This window comes from Trachurus japonicus, chromosome 20 (genome assembly GCF_045865225.1).
Source record: "Trachurus japonicus isolate A0001 chromosome 20, Traja_1.0".
Classification (NCBI taxonomy): domain Eukaryota; kingdom Metazoa; phylum Chordata; class Actinopteri; order Carangiformes; family Carangidae; genus Trachurus; species Trachurus japonicus.
The window spans coordinates 6,027,985-6,043,613 of record NC_140926.1 but is presented as its reverse complement, the minus strand read 5'-3'; the positions used below and the strand labels follow the sequence as shown (position 1 = coordinate 6,043,613).

At 44.9% G+C, this 15,629-nt stretch overlaps 1 protein-coding gene across 1 annotated transcript in view; it reads right to left on the bottom strand.

The window, feature by feature from the left end:
* Window positions 1–1,598: 1,598 nt before the first annotated feature.
* Window positions 1,599–15,629, bottom strand: part of odad2 (outer dynein arm docking complex subunit 2) — a 35,709-nt gene continuing 21,678 nt past the window's right edge. The window contains exons 16-21 of the mRNA XM_085764046.1: window positions 14,793–14,973; window positions 14,576–14,637; window positions 12,061–12,175; window positions 7,956–8,144; window positions 7,510–7,731; window positions 1,599–1,825 (exon numbers count right to left, since the gene is read on the bottom strand). Of these exons, the coding sequence (XP_085620172.1) occupies window positions 1,709–1,825; window positions 7,510–7,731; window positions 7,956–8,144; window positions 12,061–12,175; window positions 14,576–14,637; window positions 14,793–14,973 (886 nt within the window). The 3' untranslated portion in view covers window positions 1,599–1,708. The remainder of the gene's footprint in view (window positions 1,826–7,509; window positions 7,732–7,955; window positions 8,145–12,060; window positions 12,176–14,575; window positions 14,638–14,792; window positions 14,974–15,629) is intronic.

Sequence of the window (15,629 nt, the reverse complement as noted above, 5' to 3'; positions counted from 1 at the left end):
AGAAACTTGGCGAGAGAAAAAGGAAGCAGACACACACATGAAAAAAACAACACGTTTCCTTCGTTGTTTGTTCAAATGTTAAAATGTTTTTCCTTGTAACATTTCCTCTGAATCAGTTCTGACATTAGGCATGCTGCAGAGGCCGTAAAGCTCGCTGCTCAGAATTAAAGAGCCATTAATCATTGGGAATTTATTTGCTCTGAATACTTTGGAGACAGTGGCTTCCCTTCAGCTCCTAGTTTTGTGTTTTTGGAGGAAGTAGCTTCTTCACTCTCTCTCCTCCATCTGTGCTCCTCCAGTGACCCTCACACGCAGCTGGTAGCGTTTAAAACTTCAAAGAGTGATGAAGATTTTCGACCACATATTTTCAATGTTTGCTAATTTTCTATTTTAGCACGTGGCCGATATTAATGATGAAAGTCCCATGGGAGTTTGTGGCAGCGTCTGTGGTTAGTGCCGAGCATCTGAGCTAACTGGGACCAGGACGGAGGGATCAGAGAGACGGAGAGGCTGACAGACATGAAGGGCGGTGGTGGAGGCTCACGTCGTTTCACTGAAATCTGCTGCGCAAAAGAGGGGCCGTCGAGCCCCGACACGGCCTGTTTATAATAAACAAGAACAGAAGACAAAAGGATCAGACGATTCCCAGATCAGATACAATGAGCCTGCACCATAACTGCTGCTGTGTGGTCTGTACATGTACAGTGTGGAACATGACAAGATAATTATCAGGGAAATATCATTTTTAAAGATATGTCAGCTACAAAAAAATAAAAACTCGCCTATTTTTGAGGAAAAACAGAACAATTTGCTGCGTTTTCCCCCCCAAAAATCCTTCATTAGATTGTTTTATAGTTGCTGTTGAGTAAATGCCATACAAGTGCTTCGGTACATGGATATTTCCAACAGGCCAAACATCTACTCATTTTTGGTTTTACTGACAAAAATAATGAGCTTGTTTGTAACATATCTTTTTTATTATTCATAATAAATACCCTCACAAAATCTAAAATTACTGTATGTAAACAGTGAGTAATGTGGAAAAATCATGATTTTAAATCATTCTTGTACATAATATCTGTGGTGGAGACAGGACACACTGTTGTACCGCTAATTGTTGTAGACGTTTCTTATGCACTTATGATAACAATGCTGCGTTGTATTTATACTGAACGTTGGTACAGTTTTTCTATCTCGTTTTTCTATCACTGCACTTTGGATGTGTGACAGATATTCATATAAGTGTGGCGCACACACACGCTGTATAAGAGGAAGCTGAGCAACCCAAACAGATGTGGGTCTTGTTTAGATATTGTGGTCTCGTGTGGATTACTTGAGGAATGTCAGCGTGGGGAACACGGCCTCAGAGCGTCTCACTCCCCGATCGATGTACGGGGCATTTGGCAAAAGAACAAACATGAGAGGGACACATTTATTTTTACCATCACAATTTCAGAGTTGAGACAGACAGAGAAAGGAGGGTGGGATGGGGGGACAGCTTCCAAAAATGTTTGTATGAACTTCTGATGAGGTAATTGATGTACGGATAAAAGTTCCCTACTGAAACGGAAGCAAGAAGGCAAATAAATACTCATCAATCAACACAAAACCTTTTTATAAAAACTCTCTCAGCTAATTTGATACATATGGATAGATAAAAACACATTTCAAACACTTGTGGTACAAACCTAAAGCTCTTGAGTGATTCTCAGTAAAATAATCGGGCGTTCCTATTGGCCTGAGCCAGGAGTTGGATGTTTCGCACGCAGCCGGCAGCAGCTTCCTGGAGCATCTCATCGTCAGAGCCCATCATGAGGATGAGAGGCTGTGGGAGGACAGGACAAAGGTCACAGATTGGTGGCGGCAACAGCAGCAGCAGGGAACAGATTCCTAAAATAAATGATTCTGATACACCTTCAACACCTCAGCAGTGGCCGCCGTGCATGTTGCCATGTCAGCACCGGCGGCTGCTGCCTGCACCCTACCACCGGTTAGGGCTGCAAAAGACACACGGTGGCTGTGCGGTGACAATTTCAAGCTGCACTGGCACGTGTCCCTCTGTGTGTGTGCATGTGTGTATTCATTGTGTGTGTGTCCTACTTGCAAACCATGCCTCAGCAAAGGGGTTACAGCTGCGAGCACACATGCTTCTGTAAGTTTGTTCAGATGAAAGTCGTGCGGGGCAGGCTCGACATTAAAAACCTGAGCATGAACCACACCACTCGACAGCCTTTCCGCCGCTCCAAAGGTCAGATTATATCCGACTATTAGTGGCTTGTGTAATGGATCTCGTTAGATCTTATTGCAGAACAAGGTTTTTTGCTTTCCAAAAAATCTCTAGCTTTGGAAAGTTTATTTTTTGGTTACATAAAAATTGAACATTTTAAGATTTGCGTACGTTCAAAGAGTTGTGTATTATGTAAAACTGAGCAAACGGGAACACACTATATGGAATACCACTGAGTGGCATGTGTTTTTTTTAGGACTGAGCTTTTTTTTCCTGTTTTATCTGCAGCAAAATCACTACATTATGTTTGTGGGCGGTTTTGGGGCTGAATCAAAAATAAAAGTAAATGTAAGCATAAATACTCTGGTGCAAGGGATGAATCTAAATTTGTTCAATGTGTGCTGTGGGCTCAAATCACAATGGTGTGCCACTTGAGGTTTCCCAAGCCACACTTTCAATTATTTCGGAGAGTCTTGTTTACGTCCATAATGAAGCAACAACAACATTACATCCTTCAGCTAAGCACACAAGGACTCTCTGCTCCTACACGTAATGAAGCCTTGGTAGAAACAGTAACTGCTCAGACGTCTGAGCCAACTAAAGGAGAGGAGATTTGGAAAAAACAATGAGGAGGTTTACAAGTGCTGTTTGACCATCTGGACAGTTTCCCTGGTGCAGTAATGTGTCACATCCCTGTTAACCTTTATGAGCAACACAAGATGCCAATACCTAACATGTCTTTTCTCTTTAAAAATTACATCTTTCCATTAATTCAGGTTTAGTTTTGGGGCAGCAGAGAAACTTCTGGCTAAAGTCCATTTTCTCAATTTCTGTCTCGTCTCGCCTCCTTATTTAAAACTCTCATCCTGTTCAGTGTTGGTTCCACATGTCAACATAGGAAGTGATGGGATTCCTTTGTCTGTCTCACAAAAGTGAAATGCCACTGTCAACTTGAGTAATCATTTTCAATAATATTTTCGAGCGCAGACATTTCCTGATCTCCGTCCAGCTGATCGTGTTTTCCCTCCAACCGCTCGTGCTCATAACGCACGTCGGAAGCGAAGCGGAGCTGAGGTTGACCCCGACCCCTTCTCCGTGTTACATGTGAGCTTAAAACATCGCCTTGCACATTTGTGTGGTTAGCAAACAGCCAAACAGCCAGCGAGAAGACATTCCCAGGATTTTCAAGCACAAAGATAAACAGTGGAAGGAAAGCAGATGAAAGATGAGGTGAGCCAGCTTGTGTTCGGGCACAAGAAGCAGCGCGGACCTACAGTATAAATCCTTCCCGCTGATTATAATCACATCATTTTGTGGGGAGAGGCAAACGGCGGTCCAAGATGTCAGCTCATCTCAATGCACCAGTGTTGAGGAGTTTATGCGAAACATTTGCCCTCAGGTTTTATATGGTTTTTAAATAGCATCCAAAACACCTCCAAAAGCAAACTCACATCCACAGGCTCCAGAAAACATGCAGCTCACTAGACAAGTCTCTTTTGTGAAAAGAGAGGATGCCTGAGAAGTGCCAGAGGCAGCATTTTTGCCAACCTCATAGCATGTTATTCAGACGTCGCCAAATAAGGTCTCCCGAAGCGCACAGCTAGGCTAAGATAAGCGTGTCTCTCTTTGCTGCCCTTTTTTTTTTCTCTAGCCTGCTCCTTCCCTCCCAGCTGGGAGCTCTGAGAATATAATACGCCACTTGTTAGATATTCCCTGACTGTGGTAACATGAACACTTGCCCCACGTTTGAAAACTGGATCGTGAGTTTTTGAGGTTTTTGCACTTCAGAGAGCTCCAGTGAGTCTTGACCTCCAAGAAGGGAGCCGGGGAACAAGCCGGCCCCCCTCATCCCCTCCTCTCCACAGCTCAGGGAGGAGAGAGGGGGGGGAGAGAAGGCGTGCAGTCTGGGAGGGCTGCACATATTGTTGCATGTGTACACACACACGTCCTATCGCACGCGGAGGTGTCATGGTGTTAAGTGCGCTCAGTTGGACCGCTTCAGCCTGCAGGAGCTCGGCCTGAAATTCCCCCTGCGCCCAGTTTCTGACAGCCATTACGGCTCCATCAGCCCACTGCCCCCTTTTTTTCCCAGCATTCCCATGTTTTAGACTCCGGCGTGGAGGCAAACTGCACAAACAGACAGCAGTGTTTAGCTGGGCCGAGGGGAAGTTGGTGAGGGAAGTCAAGGTAAACAACATTCCCTGCAGCCTCCAGCGAGCCAGAGACTGTTAAGCTGCTTTTCTGTGTCTCTGAAGAGGAAGAGGAAAAGAAGGGAGGGCAGCTCTCAAATCAGTGACTTTCAGAGGTGGGGGGAAAGTTTGAACGTCTGAAGCCTGAGCCTGAGCCTGTTCAACCTGAAGGATATGGCTTGGCGTTTCTGGTGTGGGCGTGAGGCTGAGAGGCTTAAGTCAGAGACTCTAAAACATTACGCTCACATGGATCTCAACAACATGGTAGTCATAACAGAGCAGGCAACACACAGCGCCTGTATCATCTGCTCACCACACCCACAACCTGAAGTCATGTTTCACACAAACCCAGAGGAAACTTCAAAAGTAAACCTGTGATGCTCTGCTTGGTTTTCACTCCCTCCTTTAACGTTTGTGTAATTGCTGCCCCCCACAGCCTAGCTGCACACTTTCACCCCTGCAGTCTGAGCATGTAAGTGAAAGGGGGGAATGAAAAAAAAAAAAATTAAAACAAACAGTAACCGTGCCGGAGGAGAAGTGTGCTCATGGCAACAAAAGTGCAAACGTTTTTCTCATTTAGATTAGTTAAGGCCCAAAATACATACCAGGACCTGGCAAAAGCCACGCTCTGGAATACCCGAGGTTGAAAATTACCAATAATTACCATCCGCATTTTGTAATTTTCATCAATTTACTTCACAAAGCTTTTCTTATGAAAGAGCCTCTTTAATACAAATAGCTGGCTGAAGCTGTCTACAAGGATTTATGGTTTCAGCAAACAATCTCCAGTCCTTTGGAAGCAACGTAAAGCGCAGGGGGAAGGAATGTTGATTTTGTACATGACACAAAATGAAGCGCATCCGTATAAAACTGCGAGATACCGAGAGGGGATGTCAAATCAAATGTCCAGAGCAATTCATCTCCAAAACTAAAACGCTCTTTTCCCCGGTATGTGTTTCCTGTGAGAGCGAGCACCTGGGTCACTTTTCTTGAACAAGGCCTGATACGATCCAATGCATTCCACAGGTTTCTATCCAAACATGAATTTAAACAGCTTTTTTTTTGTTTTTTTTTAAGATGTTAAATGCTCGTTGCATTGAAACTAAATAACTGAGCGGACACAATTTGAATGTTTTGGTTGAGGCGGAGTAAAAACACTAATACAGGTCACTAATGTGTTTTCCAGTGTGAAATACTTTCTTTTTCGATTCTTAATTTCCCCCGTGAATCTCGGGGAGGGGGTCTACACACCATTATGTATGCTAGAGAGAGGAAGGTAAGTTTTTTAAAGCTGCTTTAGAGTCGGAGAGACCTTTGCTCGTTTCGAAACCGTATACTACACGTGGGTGAGCGTGTTTTTAGAGCTTCTCTACGGCACAGAAACACTTTTTAAAATACGCTTGTAATAATACGAGGGGAGCTCAAAAACTCACACAGGACCATAAATTAGACACAGGGTGCTATATCGATAAACCCTCTCTCTCCGATCCACTCAAAACTAATGGACATATTGTTTTAACACATTCTCTCCACCAGCAAGCTGTATATCACAGACTGAGAGAGCTGGAGATAGACAAGCAAGCTCTCCCCACACTGGAAATGTTTCCTCCGGGGTCATGCAGGTAAGTATCAGCCTCCCCCGACCAGACTGGCTGAGACGGAGGCCAGACTGAACAATGAGGCTGCCTGTGTTGTGTTTCCATGTCTGAGATTAGGAACAAATGCAATGCTGGTGCAGTTACGTGGCCTTTGGCAATTAAGCTCTTTAAAAGTCCAAAAATACATTATGGAGTAGTGTTGCAACTCTTAACTGGTACATTAATAAGGGCAAACACAGAGACAGATTAAAAAGGGTGGTATGTTTTGTGCACACACGCACACACACACACCCAAAGTCACACACAAACTCACACTAGAATTTCAAATATAGAAACACACATATGCACACACACACTAACTGTGAGCAAGAAAGAGGACTTGTCCAGTTTTTGTCGTGGCTCAAACTACAAAAAGCACTCAGCTTAACGACTTTTGCAAATTGGACATAACTCTTTCGGAACACCCAATGTTCAGTCCAGCTACCAATTATGGCTAGTGTTGAACCACATACACTGTAACAGCAGATCAAGCTAAAGTATACCATTTAATGAACATGGGAAAAAAATATCTGGCTGCAATAGCATAACCACTTCATAATTTATATTGCAGTTGTTATTTAGGGGGAAAAAAAGGGGTTTAAAGTCACTGCGGCCACAAAAAGATTTCTCATGTGAAAGTCTTTGTATGTGAAACTTTGATTGAATTACAGCATGATAGCAATGTTTACCCCCTCCCAAAAAAATGCTGAAATATGGGCAGGTTACCATCTGTGACAAGACATCAGTTACGGGGTAATCTTAACATAAAATCTCTACGTCACTGTCAGCAGAGACAAACATAAACAGTCTCTGGAGCTGAGCATGGAAAGGCAAAACAATGCTTGTTTCTTCTTGTAAGTGCACCACCGCACAACTGCCATGATGAAGAGCGCTGGCGGATGTGGCCTTACAGAGAAGGAGGGGGGGGAAAAATGGACTATAAAAAAACATTGTTCTCTTTTTGCCTCGAACAGCTCTGACTAAACTCCTTGGCCTGCACCATATCGCTGCCGCATTCTGCCCTGATGTCCAGGAACAGCCCTTAGCAACAGTTACCCCCAGCTACAGCCCTTTGACTTGTGCTGTAATGGCATCTAGGGTCTACTGGAGAAATGGCACTTCGCACACACTGAGCTGTTTGCTTTTCTGAATTCCCATGACGGCTAGAAAGTGGAGTCATGTTTCCGCCGCCGAATAAAACCCACTTTGTTTCTGCTCCATCGGTCAAAGGCTCTGAAAATAGTCACAGCTTTTCAAAGTTTATTACTTAGTGTTTTTCGCACATTGCTAAAACAAGGGTGGTGGGAGGCCAAGGCACATTTTCCTCAATGTAATTATGCCGGATTTAGTCTCCAAAGCGCCGACTAAACTAGATAAATAACCGCTGTGTTAATTATCTATAAAGAAAAATGAGTGAGGAGTCAGATATCCTGCTACAAAGGCTCTAAAAACTGACCTTGACCACTCCTCTGGCGTGCATGGTGATGCAGTTGTTTGGATCCTTGGACAGCTGATACAGGGCCATGGCCGTGCTCTGGTGGACGGCGCCGTCCTTGGACCTGAGGTAGCGCACCAGAGGGGCCACGGCACCGGCTTCACCGAAGGCCGCCCTGTTGCTGCCCCACATGCAGCACTGGCTGACGGCCTCAGCGAGGTGCCGACGGAGCCGGTCATCGGTCTGTGGAGAGGAGAACAGTCTTTACTATGCAGAGAACGGGCTCAGCAAGAGACTCCTGGCAAAATCTACCAACGTTCTTCTCATTAGTTGCATTTATGCTCCGTTGAGTTAGACAACGCCAACTAAAAATACACTGTAAAGACAGTTTCTTTGTATATTGACAATAACCGCAGTGTTCCCGAATAGTACAACCTTGTTTGTTTCCAGCGATGAGGTGTACTTACTGTGTTAGTCAACTTGGCCAGGAGTGGGACAACCCCATAATCAGTGAGCACTGCCAGGTTCTCCTTGTCTTTGGCTATTTTGGCGATGGCGGCGCAAATGCTCGCCAGGACCTCGATGTTTGTTGACTTCAGTAAATCAATAATCAGCCCCAATCCACCGACAAGGGAGCGCACCATTTCCCCTGCATCCTGCAGTCAAAGAGACTCCTATTAGCTGCTGAGGAGGGAGGTGGTGTAATGAGGTGGTGATGAGGAAAAAGAGGAGGCATTTAAGCGAGGGAGACAAAACAAAGGATTCTAAATAAGTACAAACAAACTATCCTCATCAGCTCAGGCAACAATCATTGTCTCATTAGTGAAAACCGAGCCGAGGAGCTATGTTTAGCTTTTCCAAACTCAAAACACCCTCACAGCTGTGTTTTGAATTCTTCGTGATCGCGCAATAAATCCGACATGTTCGTCAACCTCTGCTCTCACCCCACCATGTCATAATGAGGACGAAACGTAGCATTTAAAGCTTAGCAGTGACATTTAAACCTTTCGCCCCGGGCTGACACAGTGTGTAGACTCGACGTTTCATGGTTTGAATTCATGGCACCAGCTGGTACCACAGAGACTCCGGGCCACTTATGGGGCAATGCCTACCAAAACCGAGAGGCTGTTAGGGAGCGCACAGGGAACCACAGCGGAAGAGCTGGCGGAGACACCGGCTTTAGCATGGCTTGGCACAACAGGCCACTGTTTAAAATCACAACTCACCGTATCGGCCGCCGCAGAAGAATACATGAAGGTGGCTGAGCCTGTAATGTTCAGTGCTTTGAAAATAGAACAGAAATTCTGCACCCCCCCCAAAAAAGCATACAATTATGGATCTCTGGATGGAAATCACAAAGCATGCTTAATTTGAGTTCATTTCGACATCAATCTACTTGTCAAGAGCTGATGAATGCCGCAGTACTGTGGAGTGGGCGCAGCGATCACAGAATTTATTATGTGCACTGAACAGTTGTTCTTCGATGTACAAATTATGGGATTTCATCAATGCTGCACTGAATGGGAAAAAAAAAAAAAAAAAAGCAGGAGCATCTGATTTACAGGTTTAGTGTTCAGCTACTTTGGGGGAGTGTGATGTACTGCTGTGTTCTCCTCTATAACAGAGAGCTCACAGCTGAGATCAGGTCAGGGTTGCGGTGTATGGGCCCTGTGATGCTGTGCCAGAGGATGAGCCATGCGGGCAGTGCAGGGCTGGGCGTTTGGGGGGGCGCGGGCTGGGGTGTGTGTGTGTGTGTGTGCCGGGGCCAGGAGCTGACCCCCCGACACACAGGAAGCCCTTCCTCAGGAATACTGATGACGGCTGGCCGGGAGTCCCTGCGACAGAGGAAGCTCTCTCAAGCCACCAGCTGCGATAGACTAGCCAGAATCTCTTTCATGGCCTGGACGGGCCCCCAGATCCGAAAACCACAGCATTATGAGGCTGCACACGGAAAGGTCTTTCTCGCTATCCCCTCTCTCTCTCTCTCCCCTCCTCTTACTCAGGATGAAATGAAATAGAAAACACATTATCTGGTGTGCGTGATCTCAGTGCCGAGGGGAGCAGGGCCAAGCTCTGAATGGCAGAAGCGTGCCCTGACCCTTTTCTCCGGAGCAATCAGGCTTCTATAACATACATGGCTACTATGTAAAGGAAAAATAAATCAAGCATCTCAATGTGCCTCTGCATCCAGGCAAATTAATGATACACCCCATTACGTGTGACTGAGAGGGTTGTGTTTCCTTGATTGGAGAACAACGATAATTGAATGATTCACTGCTAAGTCGACTTGTTTGGTGCTGCTGAGCGAGTCGAAGTCGCCGATCTGCGAGCGTCTGTCTGTGTGGAGAGGCAGCACAACTGTACGGAGCATCCACCAGATGCATTTATACCACAGCTCTTTCATAAATCCACTATGGAACTGCTAACTGGAACCACATGGGGGTTTTTATCTAAATAACGACTGCACCGAAGCAGCTGTATCGGGTTCCTCCACTCGATGGGCAAAGAGCACTATTTAGCTCTTGTCGTTGCCCCTGTCTCAGAAAAATCACCCAAAAAGCATGTTCATGAATTTCCCACAAAATTGGCACACTGACGTCCAGACAAACATTGTCAAACTTTGTTAGCGCTCACTAGTGGGTCTGCAGTCCCCCTTCTCCCTCCATATGGTTGCCATGCATCATTTTTGCTACACTTCTGGGCCAGAGAAATTCCAGCCAGCACAAAAAAAAAAAAACTCCTCGCCCCCAAGACACCTGCCTGGACCCAATATATGTTTAAACTTAACCAGATTGTCCCACTGACAAGCTGTTTACCTTAATCACAGCGATAATCTAATAGAACAACATTACGTTTGTAGCTGGAAATGATACAAGCGCCCAGGAGATCAAAGATCTGCTGATGTGTAACTGAAATTAGAGTTGGAGGGTAATAGTAGGAGACCTGTGATGATGGCATGAAGACATTCATAATACAAGACTCCACTAACTCAGCATTGCACCTATAACAATGTCAGGCTTGTTGCTAAATGAAACCAAACCCCCTCGTTTCTTCAGCACCAAGTGACATGGCTTGAGGACATACGTCAGACCTCACACTGCTCCCTCCGCAGAGACAAAGAGTTTTATGTAACTGTTTACTTATGCAGAAATAGTGACCGTGACCAATGTATAATGATTTGCAAAAACAAGTGGAGTTTTTTCTTCTTTTTTTATATAATGGAAACATGTGCCAAGTTTATGGGCCGACACCATTTCATTCTACGCATAGTTGTATCTAAAATTATATAAGAGGCATGTTGTGGCTTTCTGAAGCCACTTGTGCAGTGTTTTCATTAGAGGGGTGGGATCACAGGAACCATGGGCTACCCAGCGCTCCATGCCTGGATTGTGTGCCTCTCTAACTAGTAGCATGTTGAGAGAAGATTTTCAACTGGGAAATCAAAAGCCATGCCACAGGATATTACTCAGTCTTTCTCTCTGCGTTCTTCCCAATTCGCCGATCCCAGTGTGCCAAGGAGGCTTCTCTGCTTCATATTAGCCCGAGGTTCATGTAAGCCTCCTCTAACACAGGCCTGCCCCGGCTCACCTCCCAGCAGCGGCAGGCTGGAGGAAAAGCTTAAGAGACAAGCATGGTGATATAAGAAGGCTTCTGTTTTGTGAGCGGGATAACCCTTTATTCTGAAACAACACGAACTCTGCACCACTCTTTGATTTTCCAGACCGTCTGTGTGCCTTTGGTGGGTTTCACTTGCACAGACCAGGACCACCATCAGGGGGAGTCGGGGGGTGCACATGACCCCTGCCCAAGTAAATACAAAGGTCATGCAAAGGTCTATGGTTTTCCCTTCAGTGGGATCAAGTATGAGAATTTTCTTACTGACTTATATGCCTGACAATATAATTTATACGCATTTTCATGTATAAATAATAACATATGAAAAGTGAATGTGAAGCAGACAGCTACAATGGCTGCCGGTCAAGATCAACTGCTTGTGCAAGTGGATAGCATTCATTTAATTTAGAAAAAAAAATGAATTTTGACTCAGAAGCTGAGTGTTTGCTCCCTCAATCCGCATGAATATTGAAAAATATTTTCAGACTCAGAAGAGCTTGTCCTGAAGAAGCACAAAGACAATCTCTACCAGAGCTATTGGCAAAAGAGAGCACATAGAAACTTAAGAAAACACAGGGGAGAGCTGAACTGTCCAACCAGTGTGCTATCTATCCAACTGATTGGTTTTGAATATTTCCAGGCCATAGCTGTGCTGCGGCTGCAGAGAGGGAGGAGATGGTCAGGGGAGGGAAGGGAGAGCAGCTGAGGAAGAGAGGGATGTTGGAGAGGAGGAGCGGGGCAGCGGCCAACATGCTGCTGCAGGAGAGCCAGCGAGGTGAGATTGACAGCGGCAAACAACCGAGGATGTGATGTGGACGAGGGGCTCGATTTGGAAAATTCTGTCCCACATAATTGCTAATGGCTGGTCTGGCACAGATACCGGACTGAAGAAGAAGAGGAAGACACATCTATGTTAATTCATATAGGGGGAGGAAATGATCCAAACTGGACCGGTACCTTTGCATTCTCAATGCACGGACACAGAGCCCACGCAGCACTGGACTGGACCTCTGGACTGGGGTTTTTCAATAAGGACCAAACCAAACGGACGCCATCTAGCTGGTCAATGATTCTGCAGAGAGAGAGAGAGGGAGAGAGACAGAAAACAGGTGTGAGACAGGAGGGAAAGGAACAATCAAACAAAGATTAAACAAAACCAAAAAAAAACATTAGGTTGAGGTTTTATTAAGAGCCTTCAAAATTGAGGGATTAGGACGCGTGATTTATTTTTTCTTCTTCGTCTGTGCAGCAGCAGCTCAACACAACAAGAGCCAAGCAGGTTCAAAGCATCGATCGATTTCAACAATGTCTTTTCATCACAACTTCAGTCCTGCTCATTTCCTCTCCAGGTCTATAACCCACCCACCGTCTGCTCGCTCAAATCGCTCTCCACGGGGAAAGAGCTCGGCGATGCTCGGGCCAGAGGTTAACGTGCATACATCTGCGTATAGTGCTTCATACATGGATCTATAAATAGCAAGTGAGACAAACTTACACTTTATGTTGGTGGCTTGTTTTTCAACCAGAGCCAAAAAGAGGACCTCTTTCCAAATCAAACAGAGCCAGAGACAGGTCGCTCTGTATTTCATAGAGTCTGAGTGAAGTTTACTTAAGCATGAGCTGTATTTCATGCTGTATACATGACTGTAGTCAAAACTGCAGTCAGGGTCTGGGAACCCAAAGAATTACGCCACAGTGCACCCGTTGTCTGGTATAAATAACATGTAACGTGTTCCCCATGTGTGCTTCCACCAACAAGGCCGACATTGAATGCTGTCATAATTACTTAAACACTCCCTAATCACAGTATCTCCGTGACTGGCAACGAGCGAACACTCATCAGGGACGTCCCCTGCGCCATCTGTCTTCCGTTTGCACATAAATCAGTCTAGAGGGATCATAACATCAGATTCCAGTGCGCGGGGCCTCTTAAATCCGGACCAAAAACAAAAGTGAAGCGTCATATCATCCGCCAAAACAGCTCCATCTTAGCATGAAGCAGGTATGAAACAGATTAGCAATGAAGTTGCAGCTGACAGTGATGGATTAGAGGAGGAGACCACAAACCCTGGAGGCATTAGACAACGTGTGTTCACTCTTGTAGATACACGGGGATTCATCGGGGGAAGTGCTATGTCATTAACCACACACTGCCTACTGGTTGAGAATAAAAACAAACATATGAGTATTTCATGGAAAACTTGAAAGTGATCAGTGCTTGTTTCTGGGCTTTCAGTAGTTATGGATGACCTGAATCAGAATGATGATGAGGGAATGATTGCCCTGATCAACAGAGGGTGGTATTTGAGAAAAAAAAGAAGAAGAAAAAAAGGTTTTTGTTGGTTAAAAATGAAGTCATGTTAACTGACAGGAAGGCTGTAGCTGTAGCTTGGTATTGTGAATTCATCAGCGTGATATTTGTCAGCTAACCAAGCACCGTCAAAACACTGGGAATCTGAAAAACAGCTCTGGCCACATTGGGTTGGAGCATGAAACAATCAAAGGAAAGTGGTGTTCATTGCTCAGCAAACTTCTGTACACACACTGTTCATGTCCCAGAATAAGCCATCACCACAAGCGGCCATTGAAATCTAAACTTTAGTGTAAAGAGAGAAAAGATTACAAGGTCCGGTCCAAATATATATACATATAATATACCGTGAGAAAACACAGAGAACATGTTGAAACAGTCTGAAACACTTCTCCTCTTGTGTGAAGTTTACCACAGTTGGTGGCTTTATTTTGACATGCTTCACTTTTTATTCAACCCCTTGTTTTCTTGCCCACAAACAAATGTAATAGGGCTCATATGATAGCATTAACAGCTAACTAGCAGTGTGAATTCAGACATTAAGCTGTATTTGTGTCCAGTGCTAATTAAGAATGGTCTTGTATTCCATAACAGCCTTGTAAAAGCAGATGGAAGGCACAGTGTTGTGCAGTATTGTCGAGGGTGAGGTTAAACGAACACAGAACAAAGCCTGCTCTGCACTGTGGTTCACTGTGTTTTCCCAGCCATGTAGTCTTGGACAGGGCAGGGCTTTAGGTATGTTCATCTGACCAGCCTGAGTCTCGACAGTGACCGCAAAGCTATAGTAAAACACTGGGAATTAAACCACAACCATATTTAACACAGCAGGTACAATAAACAAAGCCTTTAAAATCTGCCATTAAGCCGGGGGATGAAAGAGGAGCCTACCTGCGTAATTACAAATTAAAAGAACATAGATTTCTCCGAGCATCAGCTCATGACAGGTTAATAGTACAGCAGTTGGTGTCATTCCCTTGTCAAAACATATGACATCAAGACATGGCCAAGAATATGTGTTTAGAGCTAATTCAGTAATGACAGTGAGTAGGCCACTAATCGCATTTTAAGAGACACCTCACATGGGGCCGTTTGCCTTGTGTAAACCAAAGTGTGTTGGCTGGTTGGACGTAGTGGGAGAGAGAGAGAGAGACAGAAACTTACGCCATGTTATCCTTGTCTGTGGCACAGGCACCCACCGCCCTCGTTACATTCACCAGCAGCGCCTGCGCAAACGACATGAAAATAAAAAAGGGATACTTCAACAATCAAAAGGCAATGAATCTACTCCTATGACTATAGGGATTATGGCAATGGGCGAATTTGCCAAAATATTGAACTATCCCTTTAAATGTGACAGGGCTGAGGAGGTTGAACATGCCTCGTTTGTTCCGACCAGCAGGTTAACCAGCGTCTTGATGCCTCCGCACTTGTTGATGATGGACTTGCCCTCAGGTATCTGGGCGAACTCTCCCAGGGCGCCGACCACATTCACCAGCACCTCCTCAGGCTGGTCGTTGAGCAGGCGGACCAGAGTCTCCAGGGCTTTGGACTTCTGAAACCTTCCAAGAATGGAGAGAGAAGAAACAGAAGCAGAAGTCACAATAATTAAAGAGGAACAATGCAGGATTTGTAGCTTAACTTTGCTACATTTTAACCTAAATTAAACAGCTTTGGAGTAAAGTAACTATGATGGTTTAATAAATGGCTTAACTTGTTCCAGGGAGAATGGAGGCTCTCTACCATCCACCTAGTGTCTCTTGGCTAAAAAACAACCTTGTAAGATCAGAGCCTAAAAAGAGCCACAAATAAGCACATTCTAACATTGTGTATGATATATAACGTTATGTTCCACTCTATTGATTGATTTCTCGACGGCTTCGTTGTAAACCAATGCACATGGCCAGGACGAGGGTTAGCAAAACAGCTGAAAAGTGACTGGATTTGCATAGTTCCTCTTTAATCACTTCACATTAATGAATTTATTACATCAAATGATAGTAAACAAGAAAAGGTTGAACATGCTGATGTAGCTGTCTTATGTACTGAATGCATTTTATAAATCAGACCGTGTGGTGGCACTAGAGAGAACCACAGTCCCCAGACTCTTTAGGATGCATCACCTGGGAACCATGAGAGTCTATACTGTATCAGACTCAGTGCCAGAGTTTATGTCACTTGCAGACAGACAAACAGACTGACAGACCAACGCTGCCAC